General features: G+C 36.8%; 3 protein-coding genes across 13 annotated transcripts in view; 2 read left to right on the top strand and 1 right to left on the bottom strand.

Moving 5' to 3' along the window:
• The window catches only part of arhgap12b (Rho GTPase activating protein 12b), a 52,975-nt gene extending 44,473 nt beyond the window's left edge, over positions 1-8,502 (bottom strand). For 8 of the 11 annotated variants that reach the window (XM_079851368.1, XM_079851361.1, XM_079851366.1 and 5 more), the window contains exon 1: positions 8,195-8,356. The gene's annotated coding sequence lies outside the window, so the exon portion shown is untranslated. Of the gene's footprint in view, positions 1-8,194 lie in introns of all 11 variants that reach the window. The other 3 variants (XM_079851363.1, XM_079851362.1, XM_079851369.1) reach the window with 3 other exon arrangements.
• Positions 8,503-9,990: 1,488 nt separating this feature from the next.
• On the top strand, positions 9,991-13,502 carry hexd (hexosaminidase d). The gene is made up of 13 exons (XM_079851360.1): positions 9,991-10,057; positions 10,200-10,291; positions 10,373-10,488; positions 10,577-10,664; positions 10,819-10,983; positions 11,146-11,329; positions 11,805-11,876; positions 11,978-12,176; positions 12,261-12,343; positions 12,464-12,536; positions 12,661-12,771; positions 12,866-12,955; positions 13,103-13,502. Exons 1-13 carry the CDS (start codon positions 10,030-10,032, stop codon positions 13,278-13,280), a joined length of 1,479 nt encoding a protein of 492 aa, XP_079707486.1. The 5' UTR covers positions 9,991-10,029; the 3' UTR covers positions 13,281-13,502.
• Positions 13,503-13,990: 488 nt separating this feature from the next.
• Positions 13,991-19,964, top strand: kctd2 (potassium channel tetramerization domain containing 2). Its single transcript, XM_079850967.1, has 6 exons — positions 13,991-14,611; positions 16,149-16,257; positions 16,945-17,036; positions 17,660-17,755; positions 18,085-18,210; positions 18,805-19,964. The coding sequence occupies exons 1-6, from the start codon at positions 14,261-14,263 to the stop codon at positions 18,832-18,834; spliced, it is 804 nt and encodes a 267-aa protein (XP_079707093.1). The 5' UTR covers positions 13,991-14,260; the 3' UTR covers positions 18,835-19,964.
• The last annotated feature ends 573 nt before the right edge of the window (positions 19,965-20,537 follow it).

Genomic DNA, 20,537 nt, shown 5'->3' with positions numbered 1-20,537 from the left:
TAAACCACCTCTGATAGATGATGCACAATCTTTGAAACATGCCGTTTAATCTACTAAATACACTACTGTTCGAAAATTTGGGGTTAGTACGATTTTTTTAAAGAAATAATTTATTGAACAAGAATGCATTATATTAAACGTGACAGGAAAGACTTACATTGTTTTGTTTTAAAAAAAATCAATTTCAAATAAAGGCTCTTGTTTGAACTTTCTATTCATCTATGAATCCTGAAAAAAAAAAATTATCAGTTTCCAAACAAATATTAAGCAGCACAACTGTTTTCAGCATTGATAATATTAAGAAATGTCTACTGAGCACTAAAGCAGCATATTAGAATGATTTCTGAAGGATCATGTGACACTGAAATAAAGATTTCTGAAAATGCATTTTCGCCGTTTGAGCTGAGCTGATAAATGGTCCGTGTGGCGCGGTTCAAACGAGTAGCGCTGTTTTGTTTTTCTTTTGCGTATAAATATTGTATTGACTATTTATTGAACTTTTATCGAGGAAAATTATATCACAATAATTATCATTTTATCGCACAGCCCTATTTACAGTGTATTAAAATAGAAAAAGGTTATTTTAAATTGTTATAATATAAAAAAATATGACTGTCTTACAGTATTTTTTATCAAATAAAATTAGGCTTTAGGGAGCATAGAAGAGACTTATTAATAAAAAATAATAATAATAAAAAACGCACTTACCCCAAACTTTTGAAAGGTAGAGCATTTCAAACAATTGATTTTGATATTAGCGTTTTATTTTTTATTTATTTAGTCAAAATAGTATAGACTTTTGATATCATCCATAACATGAAAACAGTTATGAGCTAGACTTTATCCCAATAATGCAAAGTTTGGTTAAGGGAAACTAACATTTTAAAGACGCACTCTCTTAACTAAGCCATGAAACCTTCCCTACTTATAGTTAATCCACATGGTCTGTCCTTAAAGGGTCAGTCATGGAAGCTGATGGGTTTACTAAACATTTCAAAATAGCAACAAATATTATACAACCTGCTCAGTGTGTGTGAAGCCATGCGGCGCTGTCAAATTTAAGATGTGGATTTGATGTGACATAAGGCACCTCTCAAAATAGCCATGGAGGAAAGGGACTGATAGAGGTTACTAAGACTGAATGAAACCGAATACTGTAACCAGACACAGACTACACCGATCCCTCCACTGAGAAAACCTTGCACTGTTAAATCAAGCACAGAGCCACATACAAACAATATTTTAATCATGTGGCACATTTCCACATCAAATCATTACATTAATAAAGCTGTATCATGTTTGTTGGATGTAACCAAACTGTTTCTATTGGAATTATTGAACCAAAATGATTTACCTCAGACCCCAATTTGGCTACATTGACCTGACCTGACCATTACACTGACCTAAAGTAATTCTCTTTAAAATCAAACTTAGCTATATTATATTCAACCAATGTATTTTCCCTGAAAGTCAAACGTAGCTCACTAAGTCAACTTAGTCAGCCTGTACAGTCAGATGCTCCCATATTAGCCAGTTTCAAGAAGTTGTTAAAAACAGGCATGATTAGTATTTTACTGTGCCGTACTAATGATTATTTTTGTATTATTCTTGTACTTCTGTATTTTATTTGCTTTTACTGTCTGTAGTGCTTTGGGTTTTAGAAAAGCACATTAAAAAATGTATTATTATTATTAGTTATATTACAATATATTTTATATTGTTTTGCCTGTCTTTTCTAAAATATCACTACTACCTTCCTGATCATATACAGCAGGACACAGCAGCCTTTCATCCAAAAGCTTCACAAAACTTTTGATTTTCAACCAAGCTATAAATTGATGAACTCTCATCTTCAAAGAGGTCAGCTCCCCCCCTCTCTTTCCATCTGTTACTCAATAAGCTTTTAAAGAGATAGTTCACCCCAAAATTCTGTAATTAATACTCACCCTCATGTCGTTCCAAACCTGTAAGACTTTAGTTCATCTTCGGAACACAAACGAAGATCTTTTGAATGAAATCTTGAGAGCTTTCAACCTGATCTCACGGGAAAACGTACAAATTCTACGAGGTGGCTAATTCGTACGAATTCATACGACCTCACTCGTACGAATTAGTAAGATTTTTGCAAAATCGCACATATTTTACGAATTGCCCAATTCGTATGAATTCATACGAATGACCTACCCCTGACCCCGCTCCTAAACCTACCCATCACGTGGGTTTAGACAAATCGTACAAATTCGTACGAGTGAGGTCGTACGAAATCGTACGAATTAGCCACCTTTTTATCATTCGTACGAATTCGAACGTATGGTCGTGAGATAGTGTTGGAACTTTCTGTCCCTCCATTGACAGCCTACGCAACTACCACTTTCAAGCCAATGCGTTCACGAGAGCACCATGACACATGTGTGTTGTGTTGACGCGAGAGCAGACGTTGTTGCGTGAAAGTGCGTTGGAGATTAATATTTTGTAAATAAAGTGGTAAATTATGTTTTTTTTGCACAAAGAAAACACTGGCTTCAGAAAATGTCTTACCTTGCTGGGGCTTGAAAATGGTAGTTGCGTAGGCTGTCAATGGAGGGACAGAAAGCTCTCAGATTTCATTAAATAGATCTTCATTTGTGTTCCGAAGATGAACGAATGTCTTACAGGTTTGGAATGAAATGAGGGTGAGTTAATTGACAGAATTTTCCTTTTTAGGTGAACTATCCCTTTAAACATTGACACTGAGACAGTCAAAGGGACTTTGTCTTGATGATAAACCATTCAACACATATGTACTAACATCATTAGTGTCCTGAACCTCATGAGAAAGACACATAAAACTCAAGCCTGTTGCTGAAACAAAACGATTTCTCACATGAGCTTCTCAACAACCACGCATCTCTTCCACTATACAAGAAGGTTGACCCAGCATTGATTTAACCAGCGTAGAGCTGAAGGCTATCTACTCTCCCTCCGTGTTCACATTTTGCAGTAAAGACTCGTGCCAGTCTTGGCAGCAACTTCAATCTCTCACATTCTTTCATTTCCTGCATACTTCATCAAGCCCTACCGCAGGCACTCCAATATATGGAGGTACAAACAAGACAAGAGAATCTGATTCAAAGAAAACACAAAATAATATACAAAAGACTAAAGAAGAGCATGACTGGTAAAGGAGAGCTGCCAAACACTGCCGACGGCATCTTACTTTAAGGGGCTGTTCACACAGAATCTGTTTGCATTTCAGTGCGCTGCTTTTCAATAGTTTTTAAATGTAAACATGCACTAGACAGACACGTTTAACCATTGCGTTCGAGCCTTGCATCTTTTGCATGCAGTTAAAGAACTTTTAGAAGAACGCATCTTTAGATCTTGCTTTTCATTCCACTTCCCTGCGTCATGTAGGCTATTTAAATGCAAAAACTTCCTGTATAAATGGCCCCTTAGTGTGAAATGATACCGTAAGGGACACATGCCAAAGAGAACTCAACATCCAGCACTGAACAACTTATTCTGTGAGAGAACAGAGAGATGGGTTCTGTATTAATAAACTACAAGTGATTGGCCTTCTTAATTGAGTCTCTACTGAGGCATACAAATATTTGGGGTCAGTACGTTGCATTTATTTGATCAAAAATAAAAGTCAAGCAATTTTTTCAGGATTCTTTGATAAATAAAAAGTGAAATAGAAGTTCAATATAACTACTAGAATAGAATAACAGAAATAGTTGAAATAGTAATCTTTTGTAATATTATAAATGTCTTTACTGTCACTGTCAGACCATTTTTGTTTTCTCTAATACTAACCCAACCTAAGGTTTATAACAAGCCTGTCCACTAAAACGCCCCATCCTCCCTTGACACCATGAACCATAACTTGAGCTAAACATAGTCCATCTTCTCCCTCTGCCAATAACATCCACATTTACACACAGGATCCCCAGGAGTCAAGCACGTTTGAAAGCTCGTGTTACACTGTTATCACTTGAAGGAAGTCTGAGGAATAAAGCCCTTCAATGATTTCTGATAAGTAAGGGACATGGCGACATTTTAAAAAGAAACATTATTAACACACCACAGAGGGGAGAATAACAGGTGAAGGCTCTGATGGCAGTTTTCCACCAACATTAAAACAGCTTGAGGCAAATCTTATCAACACTTGTTAAAGTGTAAAGCAGATCTTCATTAAAGTGAGCAAATAGACTAATTCAATCGAAAAAGTAGCACACAAGAATTTCAAATCTACCATGTGTCTCCCATTTGGGGATTTGACTACTAACCAAAGTGGAGCTTCTATAAACAAGGAGCAGATGGAAGGTCTCCTCTGGGTGTGAGTGCAGTGTCAAACCGGCCAACGCAACGCGTGAAGAAGTTATTACCAACTTTGCAGCAAAAGTGAGACTGTCACTCCAGCAGAAATCCTACATCATTGCAGGTGGATCTTGTTATTCCTATTCAATTTGACTGAATTTCACCTAGTGCCTCTATATACTGGGAAAAAGGGAATTTTTTTTTTTTTTTTTGAGTTTCACTTTCTGGGCTTCAAACTTGCAGTAAAACCCAGAGCAGGCCCAAAGATTTTTACTATCAAGACATTAGTACCCATTACAAATGTGAATAATCATTCAGACAGGTAAAATACAATATATATGCAGCACTGTATCCAGGGATTGACATTAAAACCCACCAAATGCAACCCACTTTGGCAGGTTGAATCTGATTTAATACATTTTTCAACTGTAGTCTTTTAAAAAGGCGTCAATAGAGCAAAATAGTGTTGTCAAATATTGATTTGTATCGATACTGAAGTATCTGAAATGCTTCCAATTCTCATTTTCCGCAGAATAGATACACGATACCAGATGCACTTTCTCATCTCTCCGACAGCGAGTTGACACACAAACCAGCCTCCGCTCACTCACTCGTTTCTTTTCCTCTGGATGAATATTGTTGGTGTTACAGGGCTTAAATTTCAGAGTGGGAGTGCACGTATTTCGCATAATTTTACACATTCTCGCAGGTTTTGTGCTCACACCTAAAGTGCACACACATAAAGCTGCCTTTCAGTACAAAATGTTGTTCTTTTTTGCTGCTTCTTGCGTTAAATACACACAAAATACTCAAAAAGCTGGTCTTGCTGAGTATTCACGTGAACACAGTCAGTTAAGTGAACGTAAACAGTTGAGAAAGAAAACGTTTGTGTAACATTATAATGGATACTACTAATATACCTGCTGATAAATTATGAGATAATATTAAAAATATCTATATGGAAGTTTTTTTGGCAAAATTGTGGCCAGTGAAAATGCTGAGGGACTAGTAAATCAGTAGTCTAGTAACTTTGAAAAACAACTAGCCACAAAAAAGTTAATGTCAAGCCCTAAATGTCTCCATTTCAAATGCTAACGTACAACAGAAAGGAGAAATAAATTGACAGCAGTTCTCTATGTATGTAACAATATAAGCCTACTCATTTTTCTTCAGCTTTAGGTTTCAATACTATTGCTTGAAGAAAGAAAAATAACCAGAGATTAACCAGATTCAAACCAGAGAAGAAAAATATATGGAAGAGCCATACAAATCAAAGCAAATTTGAAAGCCATAGCAAATGTTGAGTCACAGACACAAATGCCTTGAACTTGAGAAAATACATGTCTCTGTTAAATCTCACTTTCCCCAAACGGAAACAAGGCTTGTAGTGTGACATTTACACTCTGGCCATGATCAAATTAAGCATTGCTACACAGTGGTCTTCAACATTACATAACATTTAGCAGCACTAAAAGCCAACATGAACCTACTATCAAATCAGCCAGTTGTAAATTTAAAGGCAAACATCATGACGAGAGGTACACGATATGATTTCTTTCTTTCTTTCGCAAAACACAACTACCTGTATGTCTAAATTTGAAACCTGGGAAAATCCTGAGTTTTAAAGCAGTGTTTAAATATAGCTGACAGATAACAGAAAACATTTTGAATCCCACAGTCTGAGCAAGGAGTATCCTAAGATTAGCCAGGATTACACTCACAAACACTGTCATCTTCTTTCAAAAAATGTTTTATTTTGCGCAAAATTAAGTGTTTTGGTTTGATTAGCCTAGTTTGCAAGTGATTTATAAGCAAAAGACAAGAAGAAAAAGTCTTGCAAACTATTACATGCTATTAAAGAGAAAGTGAATGAAAAAGTAGTGTTTTGTTCATTAGTGACTTGTATTTTGTTGACAACTAATTTTTATAAAATGTTGTGTAACAATGTCATGTGTGGAGAACGGAAGTGATGAGTAAACAAGATTGGTGAAGCTCGCTACTCCTTCTCTGCTTAATAACACAAGTAGTATTTGATCCCAGTAGAAACAATACATTTAGGCCTGGTTTCACAGACAGGCCTTAGATTAAGCAAGGAGTAGGCCTTTGTTAAATTAGGACAATTAGCTTTTATAAACGTTTCTTAGAAAAGAACATTACTGATGTGCATCTTGAAACAAAACAATGACACTGACATATTTTAAGATATGTCAGTGCAAGTTGCTTTCAGTTAAGACAGATCAAACATGTATTTTAGTCTGGGACTAGGCTTAAGCATTGTCTGTGAAACCGGGCATTAATCCACATACCCGATGACTACCAGAACATGACACTACTAAATGCCACAGTGTCCATCACTAATAGATCAGACATAAGTCTTAGTCTCTCATTCCATGACATGACTTTCACCCACATTTGAACTAAAAGACTATACATTTTTGAAAATATAACAAGACATGTGATCAACACAGAATTGATAGAATCACCCTGTAGCCTATGACAAGACCCAAGACCTAATTAATTTGTGACTTTCAGTTAAAAAAGGCCCTTGAAACTCAAAAAATTTAGTTTTCTTTTTCAACAGTCAGTGAAAGGAAGTGCCGAATAAAAATTTAATCGAAAACCTTGAAAGGAAAAATGTTTCCTGTTCACTTTTCAAAAACATAGTTAAAAGAGTTGAATGACTAAGCTTGACAAATGCAGCCAACGCTACAATTTTGCTAAAACCTAACCTATTACATTTTTTTCAATGTATTTAGTTGTCTTCTTGCCTGTAGAAAGGCTCCAAGGAATAGGCTCATTAAAATGAGTTTTTAAAAAGCAATTAATTTTACTCAAAAAAATCAGAAATGGTTCTTTGTCATTCATCTTACTGACTTCAAACTGAGTCTTAAACCGATTAAACTCTTGTCTCCCTTCGACAAACAAACACCAAGGCTGGACAACCCTAGCCAGCAAAAAACCGGTTTGTTTGTCTAATCTACTGAGCCACTTAGCAGCCGTGAACACAAAGTGACCTTGCAGGCGGGACACGCATTATCGACAGCACTTTGTGAAGTGATTTTCAGCCGTCAGGTTCTCACACGTCAAACACTATTTGTCTTTGTTGCAGCGGTTCATTCAAGACGCATGCAGATGAGCCCAAACGTGAGCCGTCACTATTCCTCCAGCGAGCCAGTCCGTAAGTAGAGAGCCCCGTTTCCCCTGGTAACCCGCCTTTGTTTGTGTAGCGGCTGGTCACTCATCACGGTCGCCAGTGCAGTCCCTCCCCGGACGAAGGCGATAGCGAGGCCGCAGGAGAAAGGGGGAAGGGTCGGTTCGGCCCATACACTTTGAAACAAAATACAGAAGTACAAACCAACAGTTCTGCCCAAGAAATGTTTACTGTGATAAATAACAGCTCGTTGAAACAAATGATGTGCCATCACAATAATGACACATTTTTTTCCAATAGCAAGAATAAACATGCCAACTGCCAACACTAATTCTCGACTAGGATACTCATCATAACTTTGATGAACCGTCTGCGCCCTTTTGACTGATGACAGCTTATTACTTGCAAGCCAAGTGGTAATCAAAACAAACCACATATTATAAACACAGGTCTGAGTAAACCCTCTAAATCACCTCATAACTAGATAATAAAAACGAGCTGGGGTGTCAAATGCGAGGGAAACACATGGCTGTAATTTAAAAACCCGATGGGAGCATTTTGCCGCAGCACGATAGCAGGTTCCCCAAACCACGGATTACCAAAGCGGCTTTCGTGGTTGGCCGCAAGGTAGCAAACCGCTACGCAACAATCAGTCCCCAGCGGTCCCAACAATGCAACTCTTTATATTTGCAACAATGCGCCTTTGAAGCATAGGAATGAACGCAGAAATCTGCTCATACTGACCTGGCGTTCAGGGGGATCTGGGAGCGGTCATGCCCGTTAGTTGGTGGGTCTTTGAAATAAACTTTTCCCTTGCGGTCCTTGGCACTTGCGTGAAAAGATACTGCGCGGCAGCAACACAAAACACACGATCTGACCGCCTCGCGCTTCCAATCGCAGTAGTTCTCTGTGGGTGAGTGCATGCGCGTTCGCGTCGCTGCGCACTCCCGCCTGTCCTGTGAAGCTCTTTTGGACTGCTGATGCTCCTGTGTTACTGCATCAGGCCCCCTCGTGGTGCTGCAAGGCTCCCATTGATCCCCCTTCTGTTCAATGGAAAGTACGCAGAAGCGTTTGCGCTGTTCTGCATGCACAACACTCTTGTCACACATTTTTTTTTGTTTTTTTGAACGTTTATTTTATTATATCTATTGCATTTTTTGCATTTGTCATTATTTATTTTATTATGTATATTATTCATTTAAAAAAAAAATATTTTCTATTATTCTCTATTCTGTTCTACATTCTAGTATTCTATCTTTTTGTGTGAAATTCACACTTTTTGTGTGGAATTTTATACGATTTGTGTTTATATAAACCATTAATACAAACAAGCATATTTCTTTTTATTATTTATTTAGGGGTTCGTTGCAATAGTCTTCTAATTTTTATAGGAAAATTCAAATTGAAAATCAGTGTTATTAGGTAAGCTTTTTTTCTTCTTTTATTTTTTTGCATAATTATTTTTATTTTCAAAAGAAAATGTGATCATTTGTACAGTGACAACTATTATTTATTTCTCCTGTTTCTGATATTCAACAAGCAATTATTACCACACACATTGTGACATTTAGTAACAGTATATTCTTGTGTCTGTGAAATTTAATTAGCCACAGTTCATGAATCACCTTCCGGGAGTAGAACCGACACATTTGAACAACTTAGCTGTCACCAATTACATTGTATTTATTTGATTGAACAATAAATGTCAATATCACTAATATTGTACATTGAACCACTGTCCACTAGAGTGTGACATGTTCGACATGACATGCTCAAATTCTGTTGCTACAGATTCCAGTATCTTAAATGAATATGCTTTCAAAGTGTAAATATATGAAGACCTCCGATGCAAAAGCCTCTAAAAGCCACCTCTGTCAAAAATGAGATAATAATATTGAATGAATGCTCTCCGCACATAGTATACGCATTACGCTCATCAAATACTTTCACTTCAAACTCACTAAATCCCAGCCTCAGCCCATTCAGAAATAACATAGATAGGAGTCTGATAAAAATATGTTTCTTTTTATGTATATGGCATTATTTTAGGTTATAGTTTTTTAGGCTTTTGCATCTTAATTCTTCATATATATATATATATATATATTATATATATATATATATATATATATATATATATATATATATATATATATATATATATATATATACATTTTTAATTGTACGTTTCTCAGTTGTCTTAACAATTAACTTGAAAAATGTTCAATCAAATTTTTTTTAGAATCATTATTTAGTTCAGTTTTCATATTTCAGTATAAAATTAAGTAAAAAACATCTTTAAATTTCCTCAGAATGTCAATTATTTTTATTTATTTATTTATTTATTTTTATGTGTGTGTGTGTGTGTGTGTGTGTTAATATACTCTTATTCTAAAATAACATCCCTGCAGAGAACCAGTTCAAGTCTTCCGGTTCTGAGCGGACGTAAAAAGCGCTTGTAGTCCTACGTCTGTATCGCTGCGGTTTAAGAATGCACAAAAAAACTACAATGCCCGTCGTGCTTTAACAGGGTTGTAGGAGTGTACAGTAAAAAAAAAATTAAACAGCGGTTCTATCTCATGCTAAGCATCGTTGGGTTGAATGAAAGTGCGTATTTTTGGATAAAGGAACCAGGCTGAATAAGAAACACATGAAAGGGGAATCTGTGCACATTATACCGTCTCGTAATTCAAATATGGTGTAAGAGTTACAATCTTTTTAAGGCGCTGTTATCTTTTTTATTGTGCAGCACTTGCTATGGACCTGTCATTGCGCAGTTGCAAAAAGTTAGTTCATTTGGACCTGAAAGGAGCACCTCCTAGAATTGACTACCTAATTCAGGTACCTCTCCTTTTACTCTAATATTAACTGTCTAAATAAAACAAACGATTTAAGGAATTAACCACGATTATGTTTCCTCAGTTGATCCAGTTATTTGCTGATCTTGGTGCCAATGGCTTGCTCATTGAATATGAGGATATGTTTCCCTATGAAGGAGAGCTGAAAGTTCTGCAGTCTACGACTCAGCCTCCATACAGGTGAGGGTATATATTTTAAATGTAGATTTTTTTATTTGTATTTTTTTGGGATAATTTATCTGATGAAAAATGCCTAATATTCAAACAGCCGTGAGGAGATTGCATCTATCCAGGATGCTGCCAGTAAAAGAGGGCTGGAGATCATTCCCCTGGTGCAGATGTTTGGACATTTGGAAGTAACTATGAAACTGATTTTTGTAATTTACATAAAGTAAGAAAGAGCCAAAGATTTGCAAGTTTAATATCAAAACACTATGCATTAAAATAAATGTATCAACAAAATCAAATCATGCATATTCAAACATTAATATTTAAAATGTTCTCAATCAGTTTGTCCTGAAGCACAAGGTGTTTAGAGATCTGCGGGAGGTGGACTACTGTCTGGGAACTCTGAACCCACACCATGATCGAGGAGTTAGGCTGGTGCAAGAGATGCTAAAACAAGTCATGAAGCTCCACCCTAAAAGTACCAACCTGCACATCGGAGCCGATGAGGTGAAGCCCAACCCTCTGTCAATAAAAAGAGTCACATGTCTGATTCCTGCAAGAAAAACTGTTGCCGAGATCTTTTCAGATCTTGAGAAAATAGATGTCTGACATAGGCTGCTAGTTTAATATTGGTCTATTGATCAAATAACATTTGTTTAATTTTCATAGGTGTACATGCTTGGTCTCGGAGATGAGTCCAAACAGTGGTTAAGTGCTCCAGGTCGGAGCGTTCACAAGCTGTTCCTCAGTCATGTCATTAAAGTGGCGAAGGGAATTCAGAAAAGTGTGCCCAACCTTAAGTTGATCATGTGGGATGATATGCTCAGGTCCATGACCCCTGAGACCATTAAAGGTGAGCATTTAATTATTATGATTTTGCTGTGTACAAGAGGAAAGAATATATTCAGTAAATAGTGTCGTATGTGAAAAATGTCTTAATTTTCTCACCCTCATGTTGTCCCAAATCTAAATTTTTATGTAACCTCTTAATGACAGAATTTTTATTTTTTTGTGAGCCATTTGCCAATTGCCAAAAATCATACAATTATACATAAAAAGACAATAGAAAGGTTTTTTTTTTGGTGGGGGTTTGGACCTTCAAACAAGGTCTAAAGGGCTGTTCACTGAGGAGGATGCACTTTTTTAATTGTTGGTCTTTGACTGATGCGACACATCTTGCTGTTCAAATATCATACTTAAATGCTCCACATCTTCCACACTTACACAAAGTGAAATAAAAGAAATTAAATAAATAATATAATATACTGTTAGTAATGACCAAATCAAACTTAACAGTAATTCCTATCCAATTTGTGATATTATTCTAGAGAGCGGTCTTGTTGGATTAGTGCAACCAATGTTGTGGGATTACAGCCCTGCTCTGGATGTCAAAAACACTGGTACGTTGCTCAGTATTTTACATTACGTTTAAATTACAGTTCAATGCTTTGAATTATTTGTTCATAATAATGCTTGATCATTTTACATGCACTCTCTCCAGTTGAGCTAATGGAGCTATATAAGTCTGCGGGTATGTCACAGCAGTGGGTCGCCAGCTCTTTTAAAGGCTCGACCACCGTGCACACCTGCGTGACCAGCACTCAGAGGCATGTGGACAACCATTTGCAATGGCTCAAAGTGGTATCCAGCCTGTCAGCTGGCATTGAGCTACAGGGAATTGCACTAACTGGATGGCAAAGGTTAGATGACATCCTCACTATCACTAGAATCAGTCTTCTTATTGGCCAAGGCAACAACATATATGTTTCTTTTTTTCCCTTAAGATATGACCACCTGTCTGTTTTGTGTGAACTGATGCCCGTGAGTTTGCCCTCTCTGGCGTCTTGTTTGCAAACTCTTCTGCACGGTCAGTCTCTTTTATTTTTACTCCTTTAAGTTTCTTTTTCTTTAGTGCTTGCGTGGCAAATTGGTTGGAGTAAATGCATATTATGAATGCTAAACTCAATAGCTGCTCACTGTGATTCAGGTTGCTTTACTGAAGAGGTTCAAAAGAAGGTGGTTAAGACACTTGGCACTGTGGAAATAGGAGACTTAGAGAGGTACCTTTCATTCATACACGTGTCCTGAAAGAAAAAAGCATGTGAGTGTGTAACACTAAGAAACCTCAAGGGTAACTTTGAAATAGACTCATTTACAGCATATTCTTTGGCCTCTGTGTCCCAGATCGTCTTCCAAGATGCCTTCCTCCTTTGTTGGGGCGAAACTAGCTGAACTCATAGTGAAGCTGACGTCTTTGCTGGAGTCTGCAGAACTGAGACAATTTCAGAACAATATGTGAGTTCGGGGCCATTAGGGTTTCACTTTTAAAAGATGCTTTGAAGTTATTGCAAAGTTCTCACTAACAGTTGTATTCATTTTTGCATAATAGGTTTGTGAGGGGCTGGTTCACGCCATATCACATTCAAAGGAAGACCGTTAACCCACTTATTGCTCAACAGATTAAAACACAAGCAAAAATGTAAGTCTTTTATTATGAATACAGTAGTGTATAGTTAGCTTTTTTCACAACATTCTTTCTTACCATGTTTCTTATTCAAGTGCATTTTAAACAAGTCCCTTTTATGATAATATATATCCCTATTTTTCTTCTCGTCTGCTCCAACAGGATTCTTGATGATGTGGAGATTCAGGTGCAAGAGGTGAAGGGAGAGATGTGTCTTCTGTACTCAGTCTCTACAGTTCAGGAGTGGATGGACCAACATGTCACCCCAGTGCTGGAGCCTCTGCGCAACCTACTGAGAGACACTGAAAGCGTTCTAAATGAAATGGGATTCTGTACTTAATCTACCTCTCAATCTCAATCTTAAATTTGGTGCATGAATTTCATTTGAAAACTTTCTTTGGTTCCTTTCTATTTAAACTCTACTTGCAGTTCAATGTAAAGCATATAGAACAACAACTGAACATCTGAACATTCACAAACAACTGAGATGGCTTGTGTTTATGAATAGCTATTGTATTCTTTAAAAAACAATTGCAAAAATAAATTTGTTTGGGGGGGGGGGGGGGGGGGGTAATATATAATAAAATATAGCACTACTATGATATTTGTTTCATTTAAAATGATCACCAACCAGTATGTACATGAATGAAATTAAAATCTCTCATTCTGATTTCCATGCAGAATAAATACATTTTAAACTTTTAAACTTGTTTTTCTTTTCAGTGGGATTGTTGAATTAATACATCCACAGATGTGTTATTTTAGTATGTATATTATTATACTATTTATTGATATTTTGAATTAGCTTCGTCAATTAGTCATTTTTATTAGTTTATATATATATATATATATATATTACTATATAGCGTTAATTATTTTTTATTTCAGTTTTAATATTTTTTTTTAACTTAAAACTTATTTATTTCGGTTAGTGCCAAAGGCAACATTTCTAATTTTATAACAACAATTTCCCGAACATTATGTCTGAAATAAAGAAATGCCAAAAATACCATTCTCCAGACTTTTATTTTGTCACATATGGATTTACTTGACCGGGAAGTGATATGTTAAGTCTCACCCATAATATTTGTAGCTTGCATGGGTCGTTTGGATAAACAAAACGGATCTGTATAGCGTTTTACGGCATTGTAAGCTATGTCGCCTCGCGTGAGCGTTACTAACACACCGCAGCAATTTTGCCGTCGTCGTTATCAGCGCGTGTAAACCCGGCCCGTTTAGCGTAACAGCGCCGTGCGGAGCGCTAAATAAAGGCATTTAGTGTCTTATCAAGACGGAACTGACTGTTTGTGCTGCGAAAACATGGCAGAGTTGCACGTTGAACCCAATGCGACTGGCATCATCGAGCAGACCGAGCATTGTGAAATCAGAGGCTCAGTGAACGTGAGACTCCCCTCCCCTACTCTGGTGATTCCGCCCCGGACTGGCTTGTCCAGTCCAGGGGTCTCCAGCTCCAGAGCTGTGTTTGGGTTTCCTATGAAGAGCAACCCCACTTCCCCATCACCAGAAGCCACAGAGAAGCCAGGATCTCGGTGGGTTCGATTGAATGTCGGGGGAACATACTTTGTTACAACGAAACAGACCCTGTGCAGGGATCCTAAATCGTTTTTGTATCGATTATGTCAGGACGATCCAGATCTGGATTCGGATAAGGTAAGGCACTGTTTACATCATTAAAACCCGTCATTACATGTTATTTTTAATCTGAATGCTACGTTAACATTGAGAATGAATACATTGTGGACATAAAGGGTTGTATGTATCCATTTGATTTTGTACTTATACATGCATACTACATGCATACTTGTACATGAAGCTCAGCTGGTAAAATCCAGCTTAAATTAATAAAATTCTGTCATTTACTCATGTCGTTCCAAACCTGTTTGACTTAATTTCCTCTGTGGAACACAAAAGACGATATTTTGAAGACTGTTGGTAACCAAACAGTATTGGTTTCCATTCTGTGGACCACAAAATACATTTCTCAAAACATCTTGTTTTATGTTCCATAGTGGTGGTTAATGAGGGTTATTCAATTATGACAGAATTTTCATTTTAGGTTAATTAATAAAAAATAAAAATAAATAATAATAATACAACTGGTTTCTACATGGTCTAAGTTGGTCATTATCTGTTTCACTTTCACCAGTTACCATGTTCCATAAACCAACTTGACCACCTTAAGATGACCACCTGCTAACTGGTTTGTTGTTGTTCCAAGATGGTCTACCAGTTTGGACCTGGCAATGACTATTTTAGACCAGCTAGAAACAGGTTAACATGTTCAAGAACCAGCATGGCCACCTTTTCTTCCCTATTGTGAAGTATATCCGAGTGAATCGGCTTCTCGTAAAAGAAAAAAAATATGTAGGGTGGGACTTTATTTTTTCCATCGGCAATTGGTTGGATTATTTGTTCTTTGTGGTTTGCCATTGCTGTGATCTCATGCGAGTGACAGGTTGTCCCGTCCTCAAGCCGGTAAACATCATCAGAGAAGAGATGTCAATGTCATTGCAAGAGGGAGGGGAACTTATTTTGATTAAAGATTATGAGGGAACATGAATTTAATAAACAATTGTTGTACACTAATAAATTAAATACTGCAATATTCCATAAATAAGAATTGTCAATTTTGATATCATAGTGACTTTAAGCTGGTAGCATTTCATAAATTTCTTGCTGGTCCAAGAAAGTTTACTAGCTTGCTCCACCATCTTAGACCATCCCTAGACCCTCTAGCTAGCTACCATGTTAAGTTTTCTACTAACTTGAACTGTTTAAAGTAGGGTGTACAATTGTTTCACAGTGCAGCAGAGGATTTACTCTCCAAGGTGTCAATTCGTGTAAAAATAGCCATCACAGTTTGCAGTTTCAAAATCACTGAAGATTCTCATTTGAAAAAAACCCTGTTGTTGCTACTCTAATTTGCCCTAATACTGGAGAATGAAAGGTCTCGCAAACTGGGTTCTAGAAATTTTCAATCACTTGGTAATCAATCGCTTCTTTACCTGCTGCTTGAATGATGTTAACATGACGTTAATGGTTTCAGTGGTTTGTCAAGGGGGGTTTTCACAAATGACTTAACACTTTTAACTGCAGCGACTAAAACAGTGATGGTACAGGAAATCGAAAACTATGAATTGCAATTGCAAATAGCACTATTCACACTGTTAGTTGTCTTTTCTCACAGGATGAGACAGGAGCATATTTGATTGACAGGGATCCCACATATTTCGGACCCATCTTGAACTACTTGAGGCATGGAAAGTTGATCATCAACAAGAACCTCGCTGAGGAGGGTGAGATGATCTGGGCATGCTGCCCTCAAAAACTTCTTAATGGAACAGTAATGACCTAGTTTCGTTTAGAAACATAATTTTTTTTGTGGAAAGGGACCACAGTGTACTCACGTAAGAGATAATTTCCTGCAGGACTGGTGAGATATTGAAAGGCTTACAGTCTATGTGTCCAATAATTGTGTCTTTTTTTGTGAGTCATTGCTCCAAATTGTGACAATGGCAGTTATTGCATGATGTTTTTGTTTTGTTACCAATTTGGTCTACTTGTAGTGCATCAGTTCTAATCTTCTTCTTTTATTGGCATGGATGTAGCATTAAAGGGATAGTTCACCCAAAAATTTGAATTCTGACTTCTTTCACTCACCCTCATGTTGTTCCAAACCTGTATAATCTTCTTTGTTCTGTTATACACAAAGTAAGTCCGTACAATGAAAGTCAATGGAGTCCAATGATATTTTGGACCCCATTGACTTTGATTGTATGGACAAAATAGTTGAAACATCTTCTTTTGTGTACCGCAGCAGAAAGAAAGTTATACAGGTTTGGTAGGACATGAGGGTGAGTAAATGACAGAATTTTTATTTTGGTGTGAACCATTCTTTTAAGACTATATTTTTCCAGATATTTATTTCTGATTACAAACAGTAACCACATGATAGATTTTTACTGATTCTCTGGCTACTGCAGGTGTTCTAGAGGAAGCCGAGTTTTACAACATTGCGTCACTTGTGAGGCTGGTGAAGGAGAGAATACGAGACAATGAGAACAGAACGTCTCAGGTATGTGGGAAAATAACAGCCGGAGGAACAGGACATTGTGGTTCTTTTAATACAATCAATCAGCAGATTTGCTAGTTCACTGGCATTACTTAAATGAGGTATTTCATTCTTCGACTTTAAGCAGCCTGTGCCAAAAGGCAAGGGTACTTATCATTGGAATGTGAATTCCTCATTCCAAACTATTTAGGATCTGAAAAAGAACTTTATTTGAATCAATGTTCCTATAATAAAATAGACACACATTGACATAATTAGAGAATTAGCTTTAAGGAATAGTTGCCTAAATGAAAAGTCTCTCATCATTTCCTCACCCTCATGTCGTTTCAAACTTGTATTTCTTTCTTTCTTCTGTGAAATGCAAAAGAAGATGGTTTGAATAATGTTCACGCTGCACTTTTCCATACAATGAACTTTGTGCTTCCATTGTATGGAAAAAGAGTATGCTCTTTCTAATAACTTGTGGTTCAATGGAAGAATTAAACTCACAGGTTTGAAACAACATGAGGGTGAGTAAATAATTTCATTTTTGGGTGAACTATCCTAAAATGGGTTTCTAAAAACCTGTGCATCTTCACAGAATTAATTCTGTGTGAATTCATTATGGAATATGATTGTTTTTACAGGGCCCTGTGAAGCATGTGTATCGTGTATTACAATGTCAAGAAGAGGAGCTCACTCAAATGGTTTCCACCATGTCAGACGGATGGAAGTTTGAACAGGTAGGTTTTGTTTTCTCTTCACAACCCCGTCATATAATGTGATGCTATTGACCGGTATAGGTACAGATCCTATGTCTAGACATGCAGTATTTTACTGTAGCATATTTGAACTCAGACATACTGCAGATCTTTCGATAGCTCATTGATGTCTTATCAGGTTGTTTCTTGTAAGCCATGTCCCTCCAAACAACAGATTGTGGATGCTGTACATTATGTTTTTTTAGATATAGGCTATGTCTACACCTTTCTTTGGGACTTATGTAATTTGCTGTTTTTGTTGCTTATCTGTTTGCTATGGTAAAAACTTGACTCAACTTGTCCATCTCAAGCTCATAAGCATCGGCTCCTCCTATAACTATGGCAACGAGGACCAGGCCGAATTCCTGTGCGTCGTTTCCCGGGAGCTCAACAACTCCACTAACGGAATTGTTATCGAGCCCACTGAGAAGGCTAAGGTATGATGAACTCTTTTTTTTTTTTAAACTCTTTTTTTTATTACCTTATTTAGTTTAATATACTTTTTTGAGAACTCTTTTTTTGTAACAAAATATAAGATTTCAAATAAATTATTAAACTGAATAAGGTAAGATGAAGTTACATTATTATTATGTTTTGTTACAAAAAAGTTTAAATGAAATGAATTAATAAGAAATAATAATATAAATGCGCAGCCCTTCAAAAAGCACAGCAAACTTGGATTTTTTTTAAATCGCAAATGCAATTTTTTATTTGAAACATCTTAGCAATTTTTTTTCCCCCTAAATCGTGCAGCCCTATTATTATTTTTATTTTTTGTTACAAAAAAGTTTTGATTAAATTATTAAATAAAGTAAAATATAATACTGATTATTATTGTTATTATTATTAGTAATAATATCAGAAGTAATTAATAAAATAAATAAAATAATAATACAATAAAGTTTAAAAATAAATAAAAGTGGTATTATTTAGTGTTTATTAATGGTCCTTAACTGCCATATCAGATTGAGGAGAATTTTTTTTATTTCAAAATTGTAGAGCTCATCGTTTTCTTCATGTTTCCCCAACAGATCCTTCAGGAGAGGGGGTCCAGGATGTGAGGAGCCCAGACAGATCTCCCATCCCTCACTTCCTTTCTCCAGATCCTCCTCCACCATACAGCTGACTTCAAGTTCATTAGCCCACCACCCCTCACCTCACCGTCCCCCTCCTCCCTTGTGCCTTTCCACTGTGGGGGTTTCAGTCCCCCTCCTCCCTGCAGTGCTGCAACATTAACCAATCAGCACCACCACTAACTATCACTGCTATTATCGACTAATCGAAAAATGTATCCTCACATTTGATGCAAGACTGCTCAGAGAGAGGATTACAGGGAAGGATTCATCATTCATCCTAATGCTTATTTATGCAGACTTCATCATCATCATCCTCCTCATATCCCAGTCATTATCATCATAATCTTTACAGCTGCTGGCTTTAAATGTTTAAAGGGGGCTCAGTTGCCCCTGTTGGCTCGGCTGCATCCAATTGACCATAATCTCCTCAGGACTTCCAAAAGGCGTGCAAGATAGACTCCATCTACCGTCAATACAGCTTCTATTAACAAGCGCATTGCATTATCTAATCATTATCAGCCAAATCCGCATCATTTCAGCATTCACTTCCCATTGCCTGGTCAGACCAAGAGCACAGCAGATGGCGCAATGGATAAAGAGAAGACAGCGGCTTTTGAACTTCTTCAGAGTGGCATGTTTCTTTCGTTAACTATCCATTTACCCATCTGGAAAGGACTAGAGGAGAAGGGAGAACTCATACTGCCAATTGTCCGGTCAGATGCCCAAAATCGCGTGTCCATCGCTGTGAAGATGTCTCACATTTCTAATTCGCTCTGGTTGATTTTTGTCATCCTGGATTTTTTTTATTTTATGCCTTGTCGCCGGATATTTCAAAGCATCAAAACAGGAAATAAATAACAAAACAAAGAAATATGTGGTTGTAGGGCATGTGAGGCTTATGTATATTACAAACATATGTATTATGAAAAGGCCAAATGCAAGTCATTGTTAATATCTGTACCATAGTGGTCAGGGTGTTTTTTTTTTTTTTTTTTTTTTTTTTTTTTGGGTGTTTATCAAGATGAGTTTCTCTATTTTATTGGGGGAGGTTCTGTATTGACCCCTAATGTAATTTTTTAAAAATTTTTTTTTTTTTTTTTTAAACCTGGTCGCCGAGATGTGAATTTGTTGTGTGGTTCCTTCAAACTTTTTGTCGATGACTGGAAAAAAAACAAAAAACAGGAGATTTCTTGTATAGAGTATCAGGCCTACATAGTCCAGGTGGTTCAGGAGACTGTTGTTAGACAAAGTGCCCACAAGTTTTGAGTCAGGGCAAAACTGCATTAGTGGCTCTTTGTTGCATCTTTTGTTTAATTTATTTTTTACACTTTTATGACATTTTAGATTCAGACCCCATAACATTTTGGCTATTTAACTGTTTAACTCATTTTTGTTCAAACAAAGTCTGATCACGTCAGTGGAATGTTTTTTAATGTAAAGGGCTCCATTTATTGTGGAACATTCTTGTCTTTTTCCCCCCAAATCTAGTTTATAACTTGTGTAGGAAACTCAGAAGCAAAGACCAGGAGACTTGGTTGTATCTTCAGCAGGATTCTTTATTGAGAACACGAGCTGTCGGTAGCTGCAGTCATCAAGTCTAACTAAGGCAGTGTACATTGTAGTTTATATAGATTGTAGTGGGCAATGCTTAGATATGGAGACAAAGCACCTGGGTGATGACCTTAAAC

The sequence above is a fragment of the Squalius cephalus genome (assembly GCF_949319135.1).
Source record: "Squalius cephalus genome assembly, chromosome: 19".
In the NCBI taxonomy this organism is placed as follows: Eukaryota; Metazoa; Chordata; class Actinopteri; order Cypriniformes; family Leuciscidae; genus Squalius; species Squalius cephalus.
The sequence above is the reverse complement of the archived record's forward strand: the minus strand, read 5'-3'. Positions and strand labels throughout refer to the sequence as shown.

Bases quoted from the DNA above. Each gene is read 5' to 3' on its own strand.
- hexd (XM_079851360.1), top strand. From the start codon at position 10,030: ATGCTAAGCATCGTTGGGTTGAATGAAA. The intron at 10,489-10,576 runs GTGAGGGTATAT...ATATTCAAACAG, and splicing joins ACGACTCAGCCTCCATACAG to CCGTGAGGAGATTGCATCTA. The intron at 12,956-13,102 runs GTAAGTCTTTTA...CTGCTCCAACAG, and splicing joins ATTAAAACACAAGCAAAAAT to GATTCTTGATGATGTGGAGA.
- kctd2 (XM_079850967.1), top strand. From the start codon at position 14,261: ATGGCAGAGTTGCACGTTGAACCCAATGCGACTGGCATCATCGAGCAG. The intron at 14,612-16,148 runs GTAAGGCACTGT...CTTTTCTCACAG, and splicing joins CAGATCTGGATTCGGATAAG to GATGAGACAGGAGCATATTT. The intron at 18,211-18,804 runs GTATGATGAACT...TTTCCCCAACAG, and splicing joins AGCCCACTGAGAAGGCTAAG to ATCCTTCAGGAGAGGGGGTC.